The 13,170-nt window shown below is 37.3% G+C and overlaps 2 protein-coding genes across 9 annotated transcripts in view; both read right to left on the bottom strand.

Moving 5' to 3' along the window:
- LOC134816912 (mucin-2-like) overlaps positions 1 to 13,170 on the bottom strand; it is a 765,431-nt gene that overhangs the window by 314,051 nt on the left and 438,210 nt on the right. The window lies entirely within an intron of this gene.
- LOC134816915 (diacylglycerol kinase iota-like) overlaps positions 1 to 13,170 on the bottom strand; it is a 63,989-nt gene that overhangs the window by 47,012 nt on the left and 3,807 nt on the right. For 2 of the 8 annotated variants that reach the window (XM_063825939.1, XM_063825940.1), the window contains exon 1: positions 779 to 1,125. The exons of 4 other annotated variants lie outside the window; for them this stretch is intronic. In XM_063825939.1, the coding sequence (XP_063682009.1) occupies positions 779 to 1,074 (296 nt within the window). In that variant the 5' untranslated portion in view covers positions 1,075 to 1,125. Of the gene's footprint in view, positions 1 to 778; positions 1,126 to 13,170 lie in introns of those variants that run through there. 2 more of the 8 variants (XM_063825936.1, XM_063825937.1) reach the window with 1 other exon arrangement.

Below are 13,170 nucleotides of genomic sequence, written 5' to 3'. Positions count from 1 at the left end.
CACTGCATCTCAATATTAACGGCAGTATCTTATGATTAATTGAAAAAAAGTAATTTGCTCGAGAGAAACCCTCCACAATGCTCCTTTAGTGCACAGCAAGACCGTTACAATGCCCCCATAGTTTCATTGGGGTCAGCATGTTTGACCAATTGTGACTTCAATTCTAGTGAACCTATACGTCAAAAGTCATCGAAAGCACCCGAAATTTCAAAATTGTCGGAAAACATTTTTTAGAACATTTGAGACGTCAAAAAATTACTAATTCTTCTACCATGATAGTGAAAGTGATAAAAACATCAAAAATTGTAAAACAGGCTAGTAAAATTGCCCCGAAATTACGAACTACTATTTCTGAAAATCGCTACACTACTTTCTTGATCTATCATAGTAAGAATTATAAGATTATAATGCACCTTTTTTATAACAAATCAGAACATCTGAAAGCGTACAAAGTGTCTTGAAACGTAAGGACCATGTTTGTGTGCGTGTATGGATGTATTACTAGCAGAACTACAACCAAATAGAGGTATAGCTGGTAGTAAGCACTTAAACAGTAAGAACTTAAACAGACTAAAGCGTTGGATCCCATATTTGGATTTTAGTCAGTCGCCGATGAATCGCAATTATATCAGCGTTGTAATTCTATGTACTAATGTGTATTGTGTATAAGTGTACGCGTATATCCCATATATTACTCAAAATATAGAAACTTACAAATCAGACCTCATTAAAACAATGTTTAATCACAGAAAGTTATAAGTTACATAAATAAACTCACGTTGATGAGTTACTGGGTAAACTGAGAGTTCTTCCCACGGGCTTCTTCTTCTCCAGATTGAGCTCCTCGAGCGGATCCCCCTCCGCCCCTGCCATAACCATTGCCATGGCGGACATGCTCGCAACAAAGCAGCTCTTATCTGTTTTTATACCCAGGAGCTTCTCCTCGAGCAGCCTCCTGTGGTCATCCGCCTCTTGTTTTGTCATCTTGGTGCGCTCAGAACAGTTAAGGGGGTCGGAGTCAGACTTAGTGACGGAGAGGTGGGGGCTGGTAGGTGTGGTGGGGATACTGGACATGGTCAGTCCGTCACTTGGTCTTATATCTCTATCACCTGATCTTGCTAAGATACATGTGCACTGTTAGTTTTCATAATTATTATACACAATAAAACTTGCTTCCAAGTAGCTGCACCCCAGGGTTGGGAGATGAAAGACGAAGAAAAAACAGGCCACGAACAGAGGTAATGGTATAGATAAATATATTATAAATTTATGGGCTAGGTGCTGCATACACAGCTTGCTACATTGACCACACCTCAGTATCATTACTTACATGTTGGTTAATAATTGAATCGTTGTGATATGTTGGATATTTAGATGAAACGTTCAGCCTGTTACCGTAGCGTCATTTGCATTGCCAACGTAAGTCACAACACTGATCGCTCGGTTTAAAAATACCACAAGCAACATCTCAGAACAACACTCTAATAAAACAACCAATCCCTCCTCTTACGCAATCTACAAGCTATTTACCAAGCTTGACCTCCGATCCACCAGATAATGAACAGTTGACGTATTCTTCCAGCTATACTACAGTTTATAAAATTATATTCCAGAATCGGAAACCTTTTAGGGCATAATAAGAAGATAACGCGGAACAGCAGCAATCATGCTAGAAGTGAGTCAATCAATATCTAATGTTGAAACTTTTGAAAACACTTTGAATGGTGTGATAATATATAATATATTATATATTATATATTATATCGTATTAATATATAACTTTTATCCACCAGCGGGCTTAATTTATATCTATTTGTTTGTTGCTGGATATTTTCACCTCACCCTTTAGAACCGCAGGGGACCTCAAGATTGCCTATCAAGTATTACTATTAGATACGTAACGGGCAATTAGAATTAAATTGCGGACTGTTTCTACTGTTTCTACTGAGCGACTTCATACTTTCGCGCTGGTTTAACTACGAAAACGTAATCTGTTTTTTCGAATATAATAGGCGGGTTTATACTTTTGTATTTCATCTGCGATCGTGAAGTCCCGGCCGTAGGCACGGGTTACACTAGTAATATAAAGTCAGTATACATAATATGTTGGGGCTTATTTCTCAGTCACGGAGTGCCGGATTGAGATAATTCTTTCCGATATGACTTGCTATTATTACTCATTCGAAAAAATATACCAAATTAAATAGGAAAGATGTTAATTTTTACCTAATGAACGTTCAATTTTGAGGATTTTAGATATTTTGAATGATTGGAACGAGTCAAACTGTATTGCATTGTGTTTGGTCTTTTACATTTTACAATTACAACACTAGTCCTGAAAATGGAAGCTCTAGCTACTCAGATGACTAAGATATCAAGCATAACGAGGGCGTTTTCAGGCCGTTGCCGGGGAGATTAAGTTTAAATATTGTAGCATAGATGTGGTGTTTATTATTGAGTAAGGACTGCAACTCTAGCAAGGGTAAGACTATATATCATGTTTCATTAACACGCAACAGCTATGAGCTAGATTCAATAACTACATGGCATGGATGATTAGAATTTTACTAAAGAAAGTCTCAGCTGTCATGGTTGGAATAAATTTTAATTTGACAAAGACGAAGAGAGTGTGAGCCACGTATTTAATACAAACCAAAACTGAATAAAAGCATAAAATTCTGCTTTTGAAGACTCTTTTACCAGCGCGAGGTTCAATTAACTTTGAATGTACAGCAGAATGCATGAATAAAGCCGTAGCCAAAAGCAAAATAATAGAACTTGAAGACACTAACAACGCCTGACGTTATCAACAACTAAATATTATAATACAAGATAGCATATTTTAACTTAACATAAAACAAAGGAAAGTAAATCAGAACTTATTGGTACACCCAATAAACACAATAACACACGCTTATAGACTCTTCCCAGAGAATGAAGTATTGATGTGCCAAATGTGGGTTGCAAATAAAGGACTAGGTAGTGTAGTGGAGAGTATTTCTCGTATTTTCTGAACACAAAAGAGGTAGATTTTCAGTAGGACAATGGCATGCAGGCCATGCCAAACAGTTGAACAATCCGGCGGCATATCTAATCAAGAATAATGGTCAGACGGGAGACAAAAAAGGCTGCTCAAATATATAACGGCTAAGTCAGAATCAATTATCTTTCATCCCAATCAAACCCAAATTGGCAAGCGATTATGTATTAATTGCAATAATTTGTATCGTGCAGAAAAAGTGGTGGAACATGTTTAGGCTTCGCAACTTTGCTCTCAGGTGTGAATCTCAGCGCCAGTTAGAGAGTCATTTCTATATAAATATAATTACGATGACTCCTTAATAACAATTACCAATATGTTGGTACAGCGATAATGAGAACAAGACATTGTCTTAAAGTCATAAGGCCTTAAATTATTCTAATTTGATAGACTTGTCTTGAACAGGACACTAAAAGTAATCTTTGAAAGTAATTAATTAATTGCTTTTGCTTCAGATGTGAACAGCACGTAAACAGTGCAGTCACGTGAGTAATTAGAGCACCATATCGTTCGTCAACAATGAAATTCCTGGAAAATGGTCTGCCTGTAATTATAACAAACTACCGATTTAATCACTTGTGGTTCGAAAGAACCGTGTTCCAATATAAACATTAAACAAGGCCGAGGCTCACAAAGGAAAGTTGCCCAAATCTTGCTTTAATTCTAGTTCAGGACTTTGTAGGATTTTTTAGATTGTAGTGCCACAATTTACTCAGCCAAATATTTATGCGGTGAACCGAACGAAGAAGAAGCCACCTGCCTTCAAACAAAACGCACTGCCTTCAAACAAAACGCACTGGTACGTGGTCATAATGAAAGGCAAGAGAGTTTACTTTTTCTAAGCATTATTATCGGCAACAGCCGACATTTCTTTACTATTGTTCGTGTATACTATTGACCTACATGTTTGTAATATTGACATAGCTCACTCTGCCACGACTGTTTCGAATCAAACTGTAATTATATGTTCATTTGGCTCATCAACATCACAATATCGATGCAACAAAAGATACAAGTACCAACATAATCAAACAATCTATCTTCCCTACTCATCATCAAATAACAATACAGTACAACAATACGTTATACAATGAAAACCATTTTCAATACATTTTATACTTTTATTATGTTATAATAAAAAAGGGATATAAAAATCGTTTATAGTAGGCACAATAATATATAAAAAATAATTTCCCGATTATCATCACAGATTCACCAGGGGCGAACACCCAGAACCACACAGCTGAATTACAACTAATATGATCACGCAAATTATATTCACAAGGTTGGTTGCGGCGATATAAAGACGTGACGTCACAACCCACAGCTTCAGCTAAACAATCTAGATATTGGACGGGAAAATTTCTACATAATTCAGGCTGAAAAGGGTTGCTAGCGAGAGTGCTTTCTAACAATAGCAGTTTACCTGCTTTACTTAGGGGCGAGCGGTTAATTAAGATTGACGAAGATTAACTTGGTGCTCTCTCGTGCAAGGTCAGATTGCGCTATTATAAGCTGCGAGAAGGGTTTATTCTAAACTTTTTTAAACCTACACACATCACAATTTGAAGTGACTGAGGGCCGAGGGGGAAGGCACAACAACAAGCGACTATTTATACTGCACACGATGTTGTACCAGTATAATATATAATGCATCTCATTCTTTTGGTTTCATACGCGTACATAAGGTTCGTGACCTAGTTCGAGAAATAGTATTCTCGTGAAATTGGACGCAACCTTACCAAAGCTGCACTATAATCAGCAAGATTGCATACCAAAGCCAGAGAGAAATTAGCTCGGAAATTTAGCAGCAACGGCGCTGAACTGCACTCTACACACAGAACTATAATTACTCAAATGAAAAACACTACAACGTATGATAAAACAACACACACGAAATAAAGGATGTGTACACAGACAAATGACCTCTTGAGGAAGATGAAGAGCCCGTACTACACAGCACAGGGCAGTCTCGAACGTAGTACGTACAGAAAGACTACACACTTCGTCACAGTCGTCATGATGTGTTAGTGTATTAGGACACATGATGTGGTCACATTGTAGCTGTGTGGTGGAGCACTCTGGTAGTGGAACTAGTGCAAGGTTCCAGTGCACCTGTTGGGTGCAGATGTAGGGGCTATTTATAGAGTCTGGTCAATTTCATGGTTACTATCTGAGATCCGACCCAGCCCCACAATTAGGCACTGCATCACATGAAGAATTGTTGAAATAGGAGAATTGTTGGTACCTGGCACCTCATTTAAATGTGAGAAGGTGTTGATGGAGCACTGCAGAGTGAGATGCAGCTAGAGTCTGCTACAAAACAGAGGTAACATTTCCATTTATGAATTAGATGCGGTGAATACGTTGCGTATAATTAACCGCATGTTTTTTTTTTTGCATAATTTGTTGTTAACGACAAGTTTCAACGTTTTGGGTCTGTGGATTAGACATTTGAGGACCATGATCTGGACATTTCGGGACTGAAGTTTACAATAAGACACCTAATAAATCTGACCTGCATGGTTTATTCATCATATTTGACAAAGAAGCGTCAAAATGTAACCCTGGCCCTGATGGGACTGTTTCATACCCATGGTTAAGAGTCACACCACATGCAAATCATGATCAGAGAGGTGAACAATTTCATGAAATTAACTGCATAGTTGCTACAAAGTTTGTCTCACTTTTCCTAAATAACTCGCGATTATCATCGCCACATGATGAGACTTTAAGCAAGGGTGCCATACCACACTAAATTTGCGTCTGTGGCCTGTGCTTAAATTACAATTTCTCTGCATATAAATAAAATATGAATAATATTTAAAACAAATGATATTATGTAAGTTCAGTAATATAATAAATACATTATATTCCTATGCGTGTTTTATATTTCATGTAGTAACCAACTAAAGTATACATGAATAAAGAGCTGAGAATAAAGAGTAACCATTCACAATACTTATTTCAGATGAGGGAAACTAAAATTCTGCACACTTAGCTAGCTGAAGTTAGAAAGTTAGAGGAAAGTACGTTGTTGTTGCTATGGTAAAATATTGAGAAAGATAACAATTTCGTTCCAGCAGTATTTCCAAGAGGACAATGCTCATTAATTAAAATACTGCAAAACCAATAGTAAACACCGCCACATTTAACTTAATATTGCAAAATCAATAGTAAACACCGCCACATTTAACTTAATATTGCAAAATCAATAGTAAATACCGCCACATTTAACTTAATATTGCAAAATCGAACATTTAAACAGAAACATCGACTCCACAATAAACCGATCATTGCGAAAACTAACACAAAAAGACACGTTCACAATGTAAATAATGTAATCAATAAAGCTGAACTAAGCGTAATAAATAGTCTCTAAAAACACCGGCCTTTTACACTTAGCGTATCATTCGTCCATAACACGTTGTGTTAAACTTCCAAAGGCTTCCATCATATTAAGTTCAACGCCAAGGACAATTCAACTTTTCAGCTACAAGGAATTTGAATATCATCTACCAAACAGACACGAGAAAAGGAGAAGAACAAGAAACCTTAATGCGCGTGACAGACGAGTAATATACACTAATCCCCAAGGGAACGCAACGTGTTTAAACTGCCAACAGAATCATTACTTCGTTATCATTTACGCGGCAACTGTTCCTCGGGACACAACACACGTGCCAGCTTGTGGATCCAAACGACTGAATTTTGGCGGCAGTCCAAAAGACAGACATGTGTCGGCTGTCCACAGCCAGCAACCGTCTCAAAGAAGGGTAAAAACAAGAATTAGGCAGGTCAATAACTGCAAGTAAAGGACAAGTGTGGCGGGTAGTATTGACAAAGTGGCGGGTAGTATTGACGAGGAGGGTGCAGCAATCAGTCAAATAAACCAAGTGATGACGGTAACTGCAGGTAGTAGCCGCCAGGATTAGTACCTGGTATGAGGAGACACCTGCTACCTCTACCACCGTGTTAAGGATCTGGTGGTGCCTGATTTGGGAGGGACTGACGTAACTACACGGTGGTGTACTGTCAATATCACCGGGTATCACCGGGTATCACTGGGTATCACCACGCACACTGGATACAAACCACTCACACTTCATACAAACCACTCACACTTCATAGAGCGGTGATAATATCGGGGGGCAAAGTTGCAGATAAAAACCTGCTACTTCCCTACTTCAAGGTTAGGGAAATTATCTTGTGCCATGAATATCGTGTATCACAAATCACATTAATCAAACATCGGTGGATAACCATAGACATAGTGCCGGATAAAACAAAACAAAACAAAATACACAGACGCACGTTTTGATATGATTGACAATATGCAAATTTCGAGACAAAAGTTATTTTTAGTCTGAATCATTCATCACTCATCAGTTTAACATAATCCTTACATGATACTTATCTGACGAGCAAGTTTATTGTTTAACAAAGTACCGTGCTTACGCATGTACTTACGCCCGTACTTACGCCTGTACTTACTATAAGTATACAAGATCCAACACTTTCAAACAATCTACAGGCCCGCCAGACAGGTTCTTTATTGAAAAAATGTTCAAATTAAACATATAAGAAAACAAATTATGCGAATTATCAAATAAAAACCATCTCTCAATATCTTGTAGTTGTATGAACTATTATGAAGGCTGAAGGGCTGGAAAAACACAGATGCAATGTGTACAGGTAAGGAGCTTGCACTCGGAAAGTATGGTCCAGATTAGTAGCATCCAGCAACTTAACCAAGCAGATACGTTGGGTAAGTTACACAGTAAATTACTAACACAATAAGTTACATGGTGGCTCGCAGTCCGCCAAACTCAATAAATCATCTAATACATCTGGCGTGTTTCAATAGATCCTCGTAGATCATATCCCCCAGATAGCCCACTATCAATACCTCAATTAACAAGGGCAACAAGTTACAGGAACCTAGCTTACATAGTTAAAGCAAGGCAATGATCTTGTTGTTATGCGATTACAAATATCAATTATAGCCCAATACACTGACAAACCGAATTATAATCTATACTCTGTAGCATATTTATCAGCTACCCTGACAACAACAGATTCCAGTCATAATTGTGACTGAAATGTACACAATGTGACCAGATATTATATTATATGTACACCTTTGTGATGCCTCCCATCCCTTAGTCACATCAAAGATGGTAAGCTGAACTCCTTGGTACAGCTATCCTCCTCATATTGAATATATTATAGTAATATATAGCAATGTATAGCAATATATTGTAGCAATATTATAATTAATATAGCAATGTATAGCAATATATAATTGCAATATATTATAACAATATCATATATGATAGCAACATAATATAATAGTTATAATGTATAGTAATTTTATGTAGAAATATATGGTAATATATGGCATCATATAGCAATATATAGCAATATATAGCAATATATAGCAATATGTAGCAATATGTTGCTATATATTGTTATATATTGCTATATATTGTTATTATATATTGCTATATATTGCTATAATATATTGCTATAATATATTGCTATATATATTGCTATAGATTGCAATATATTGAGCTATATGATGCCATCTGTTATATTGGCAGAATATATTGGAAATATATAGCGATATATAGCAATATATAGTGATATATAGCAATATATAGCAATATATTTCAATATATAGCAATATATAGCAATATATAGCAATATATAGCAATATATAGCAATATGTTGCTATATATTGTTATATATATTGCTATATATTGTTATTATATATTGCTATATATTGCTATAATATATTGCTATAATATATTGCTATATATATTGCTATAGATTGCAATATGTTGAGCTATATGATGCCATCTGTTATATTGGCAGAATATATTGGAAATATATAGCGATATATAGCAATATATAGTGATATATAGCAATATATAGCAATATATTTCAATATATAGCAATATATAGCAATATATAGCAATATATAGCAATATATAGCAATATATTGTAGCACTATATAATGTAGTCAGCTTATAACCACCCCTGGGAGGCGTACTACATCTATATACGGGATAATGACTAATTTGTGAATTCATTTCGGGGGGCTGTTCAGAAAAGGGCTCGGTCGGTGAGTACCTACCCTACATTGTGGTACTTGAGCGTTTCAACTGGAGAATATCCTAGTCTTAGATAATCTGAAAACCTCTTTCTATTAAAAAAGGACCTAGTTTGAAGTATCCTAGCTTAGTAGTGAGACTAACCATTTTATAACTTGTAGAGATTAAGTACATTTAGATACAATCCAGCAGTTACTGTGTCAAAAATCAGCACGATAAAACCAAATTAAGAGAGCGATAAGTAACGGTTACTTATGAAAGTATCGGTTACTAATGAAAGTAACGGTTACTAATGAAAGTCAAAACGTCGTACAAGACCGACTACTTAACAGTACATGATAACTACACACCAGTGACCAGCTCAACAATGAACAGTCCACTGTTCACAGCAAGAAAGAAGCCACTGACTACAACATGAATTTTACCGTGCACGTTATTGGCCATTGTGATCTAAGTACAGGAACAAAAGCCCGCTCCATATCTCTGATAGTGCTATGTCAACTTGGGCCGGAATATCGGTATGTATTATTCTGCATGTGTTATTAGGGCGGGTATTGTGGCGGGGTGCTGCTCGTCATAACAGTCAATAGTGGAGCGAAAAACGGGTCAATCTGGCGGGAAAACGAGAGATTCCGGCGCGAAAAACGGGTCATTCTGGCCCGAGAAACAGATGATTCTGGCGGGAATACGAGTGATTGTGGTGCGAGAAACAGCTCAAGGAATAGCAAAGCTGGATATGTTATACGTTAAATCAGCTATACAAAGATAGGTGATGAATGCGACAATAATAATAAAAGGTTAAACGGAAGTGTTTGTTTAAGTGTTTACATTGCCTCATGTGGCTTAACACTTTAAACATATAATGTTGAGGTCATCATGTTGAACTATTGTTTATTAGCCACATTGAATAAGTTGAACATTTTTTACATCTTCTGAGGTAGAAGATATGATTAAACGTTCAATTGTTAAACATAAAAACAGTTTTAAACTAACACGATTCCTTAATCCGGATCTAACCATGCTTTGGGGAAAGCTGCCATGAATTTGTCAATATTTGTCAATATAAGATCAAAGGACAATTTGATGGATTTGAGAATTTACTAGATGTCAGTTTGGCGGGTTCAGAGCAAGCTTGCAGTTGTTAATTATACGTTGCAGCAGGTGTAAACTATATGGTACTGCCAAGTGCCAGTAGGTACTGGTCAAAAACAGAAAGCAAATTAACTGACAGCAATTAACTGTAAACTAGTATAGAAACTATACCTTTCTACCTCTATTACCAGTACCACAGTGGTACCGTGAATCAAGGTTAAGTTCAAGAGTTATCCTAAAGAATGGAAACTAACATAAATGAACTCGTAACAGTCACAGACTGCAACACAAAATACTACGCTCAAATTTGATAATAGCTCAGCAAACCCAACAACAAGAATCAAGCTAACATTAAGGAAAGTGGCTGCTTGCAAATCGACTTTGCAAATTTACCACGATATTCATAAAACTCACGTGACACTATTTTACAACGGATAAAGCTGTGAAAATACAGAAAAGCAATATAATTTGAAACTTTGCCTGGTGTGGAATAATGCGGATAAAAGGTACATGACCTAGATTCACTGCTAGATAAAAATACAAGCCTAGTAGCCAGTGTGGGAGATATGACATGTTAAACTTGTCGACCTGTCATACAACCTCAACCAATACTAATCAGGAAACCCCCAAGAACGGGGGGAGATCAGTCATCAGAAGATTAGTCCCCAAATGACTGCCTGACACGCGACCCAACAAAATGACTTCCTGACACGTGACCCAACAAAATGAGTGCCTGGCACGTGACCAAACAAAATGAGTGCCTGGTACGTGACCCAACAAAATGAGTGCCTGACACGTGACCCAACAAAATGACTGCCTGACACGTGACCCAACAAAATGACTGCCTGGCACGTGACCCAACAAAATGACTGCCTGGCACGTGACCCAACAAAATGAGTGCCTGACCCGTGACACTGCCAAATGATGACCTACAACTCTTACAAGTAACAAGGTATAAAATATGCTCTCCAGCCTTACCACTATCACCACACTGACTGAGCAGTGATCACACCATCACTACGAGTAACTCTTATCAGAGAGAGAGAGTGTGGGGGTAAACATGAAAATTTGATTACAATACGCGATATGGCTGCTCCACTCTCTGAAACAGCGGCCAGTACTCAGGCTCAGAGGCTGGTCTTATTAACTTATTAATATGCAGGGTATATCTCCTAGTTAATTATTCTAATTTAAACGGGGGGGGGGGGGGGGGGGGGGGGGGGGGGGGGGGGGGGGGGGGGGGGGGGTGGGGGGGGGGGGGATCACGTCAGAAATCAGAATCGAACCTGACGTTGGGGGGGTCATTATTTTATTCCAAAACACAGTTAGAACATGGTTCATTTCCCAGAAAAACCGTAAGTACATGGTACTCAGGGGGGTGTCCAACCCAACCCATTTTACCTCAAATTTCAATTTTGGGAATGGGTTTTTTGGGTTTTGAGGTTTTATTGAGTTTTTTTTGGGTTTTTTTGAACTTTTTTCCTGTTTTTGTAACTTTTTATCTAATTCGACTACATTGAAAACAAAACCCCTACTAAATAGTGGGTATAATTTGCCCATTTCCCAATGTTTAATGAGCTGTTTAAAGCAATTTATGGTTGGGTATCTTATTTTATATACCAAGACACAGTTAGTACCGTGATTTCTCAACAGTTAGTACCACAAAAGCCGTCAAAAGGGGTGGGTGTCTTAATTATTATCCGAAAAAACAGTTAGTACCGCGAAGGGGGTGGGTGGGTCTTTTTTGTAAATTCCAAAGTTACACCCACTTAGTTGCGTACATGACGTCGACTTAGGACGGAACTTAGTACCTGACCCCCCCCCCCCCCCCCCCCCCCCCCCCCCCCCCCCCCCCGATTTAAAGTGCAATATGTGCAAGTGTGTATAATTATGCTCATATTTTAATTGTATGGGACAAACTTTGTGATACGATTCGGCCATATTCAAGTTTGGTCTGTTAACTGAAAATTGCAAACGGTCTTATGAAGTAAAGAAGTAACCTGTACTATATAACATAGGGACCTTTCAAACCACATTTCCTATTTATATCAAGAATTAGCGAAATCTAGTAAAAATGAGAAGATCGAATATATAAACAAAATCTAGATAACCATTGCATAACTAAACAGCCATTTAAAATATCTGCGGAAACCCATTATATATTTAAACAACCTCAAACATACCTCACATAATATACGTAACAAATGATATACACAACAACTAGCATTAACGATACCAACACTGCTGAAGTCAGGTAACGTAACTAAAGTTACATCTGAAATGTAAATTCTGCACTAATTCTAGAAGTTGGGTCTCTTACCAATGATTGATATACATATAACTAATGAGCTGTAATATATAATATAACTAATGAGCTGTAATATAATACATATTATTATAATACTAAGGGAGATCTCCAGAGTGCTGCAGCAATGCAGTGTCGGTAACTGATAATAATTGTATCACCACGATGGTTTCACTAAACTTTACTGGCACTAGATCTTTCCTTTCTTTTTTTAACTTGTGTGTATGCCAAGAATTGGCATATTGTCAAGACATTTGGTGCATAAAAATAACACTCAACACAATAGAACAAATAACGCAATTTTCGGTATAAAAATGTGGTGGTTGACAAAACTAAAAACATGTCTGCTGATTAAGTGAGCAGTATTGAAGCACTACAAATCAGCTCTATCTATCTGTATCGCACAAAACACGCGCTCATTATTTAGTGCAGTACTATGTAGCGTTGTATTAACTATTATATTGTATAGCTTTTGAACCTGTCATCGCTCGGTTTTACTTACAGAAGACACCGGTTATTTTAACACAACAAATTCCATGTAAATTGTAAAGTGGTGAACAAGTTTGTCTACATTTTCACAATAAACGATAAAATTGCAGAGACGGCTGAAAATAAGA

Source organism: Bolinopsis microptera, chromosome 6 (genome assembly GCF_026151205.1).
Source record: "Bolinopsis microptera isolate Bmic1 chromosome 6, MBARI_Bmic_1.0, whole genome shotgun sequence".
Lineage (NCBI taxonomy): Eukaryota > Metazoa > Ctenophora > Tentaculata > Lobata > Bolinopsidae > Bolinopsis > Bolinopsis microptera.
The sequence above is the reverse complement of the archived record's forward strand: the minus strand, read 5'-3'. Positions and strand labels throughout refer to the sequence as shown.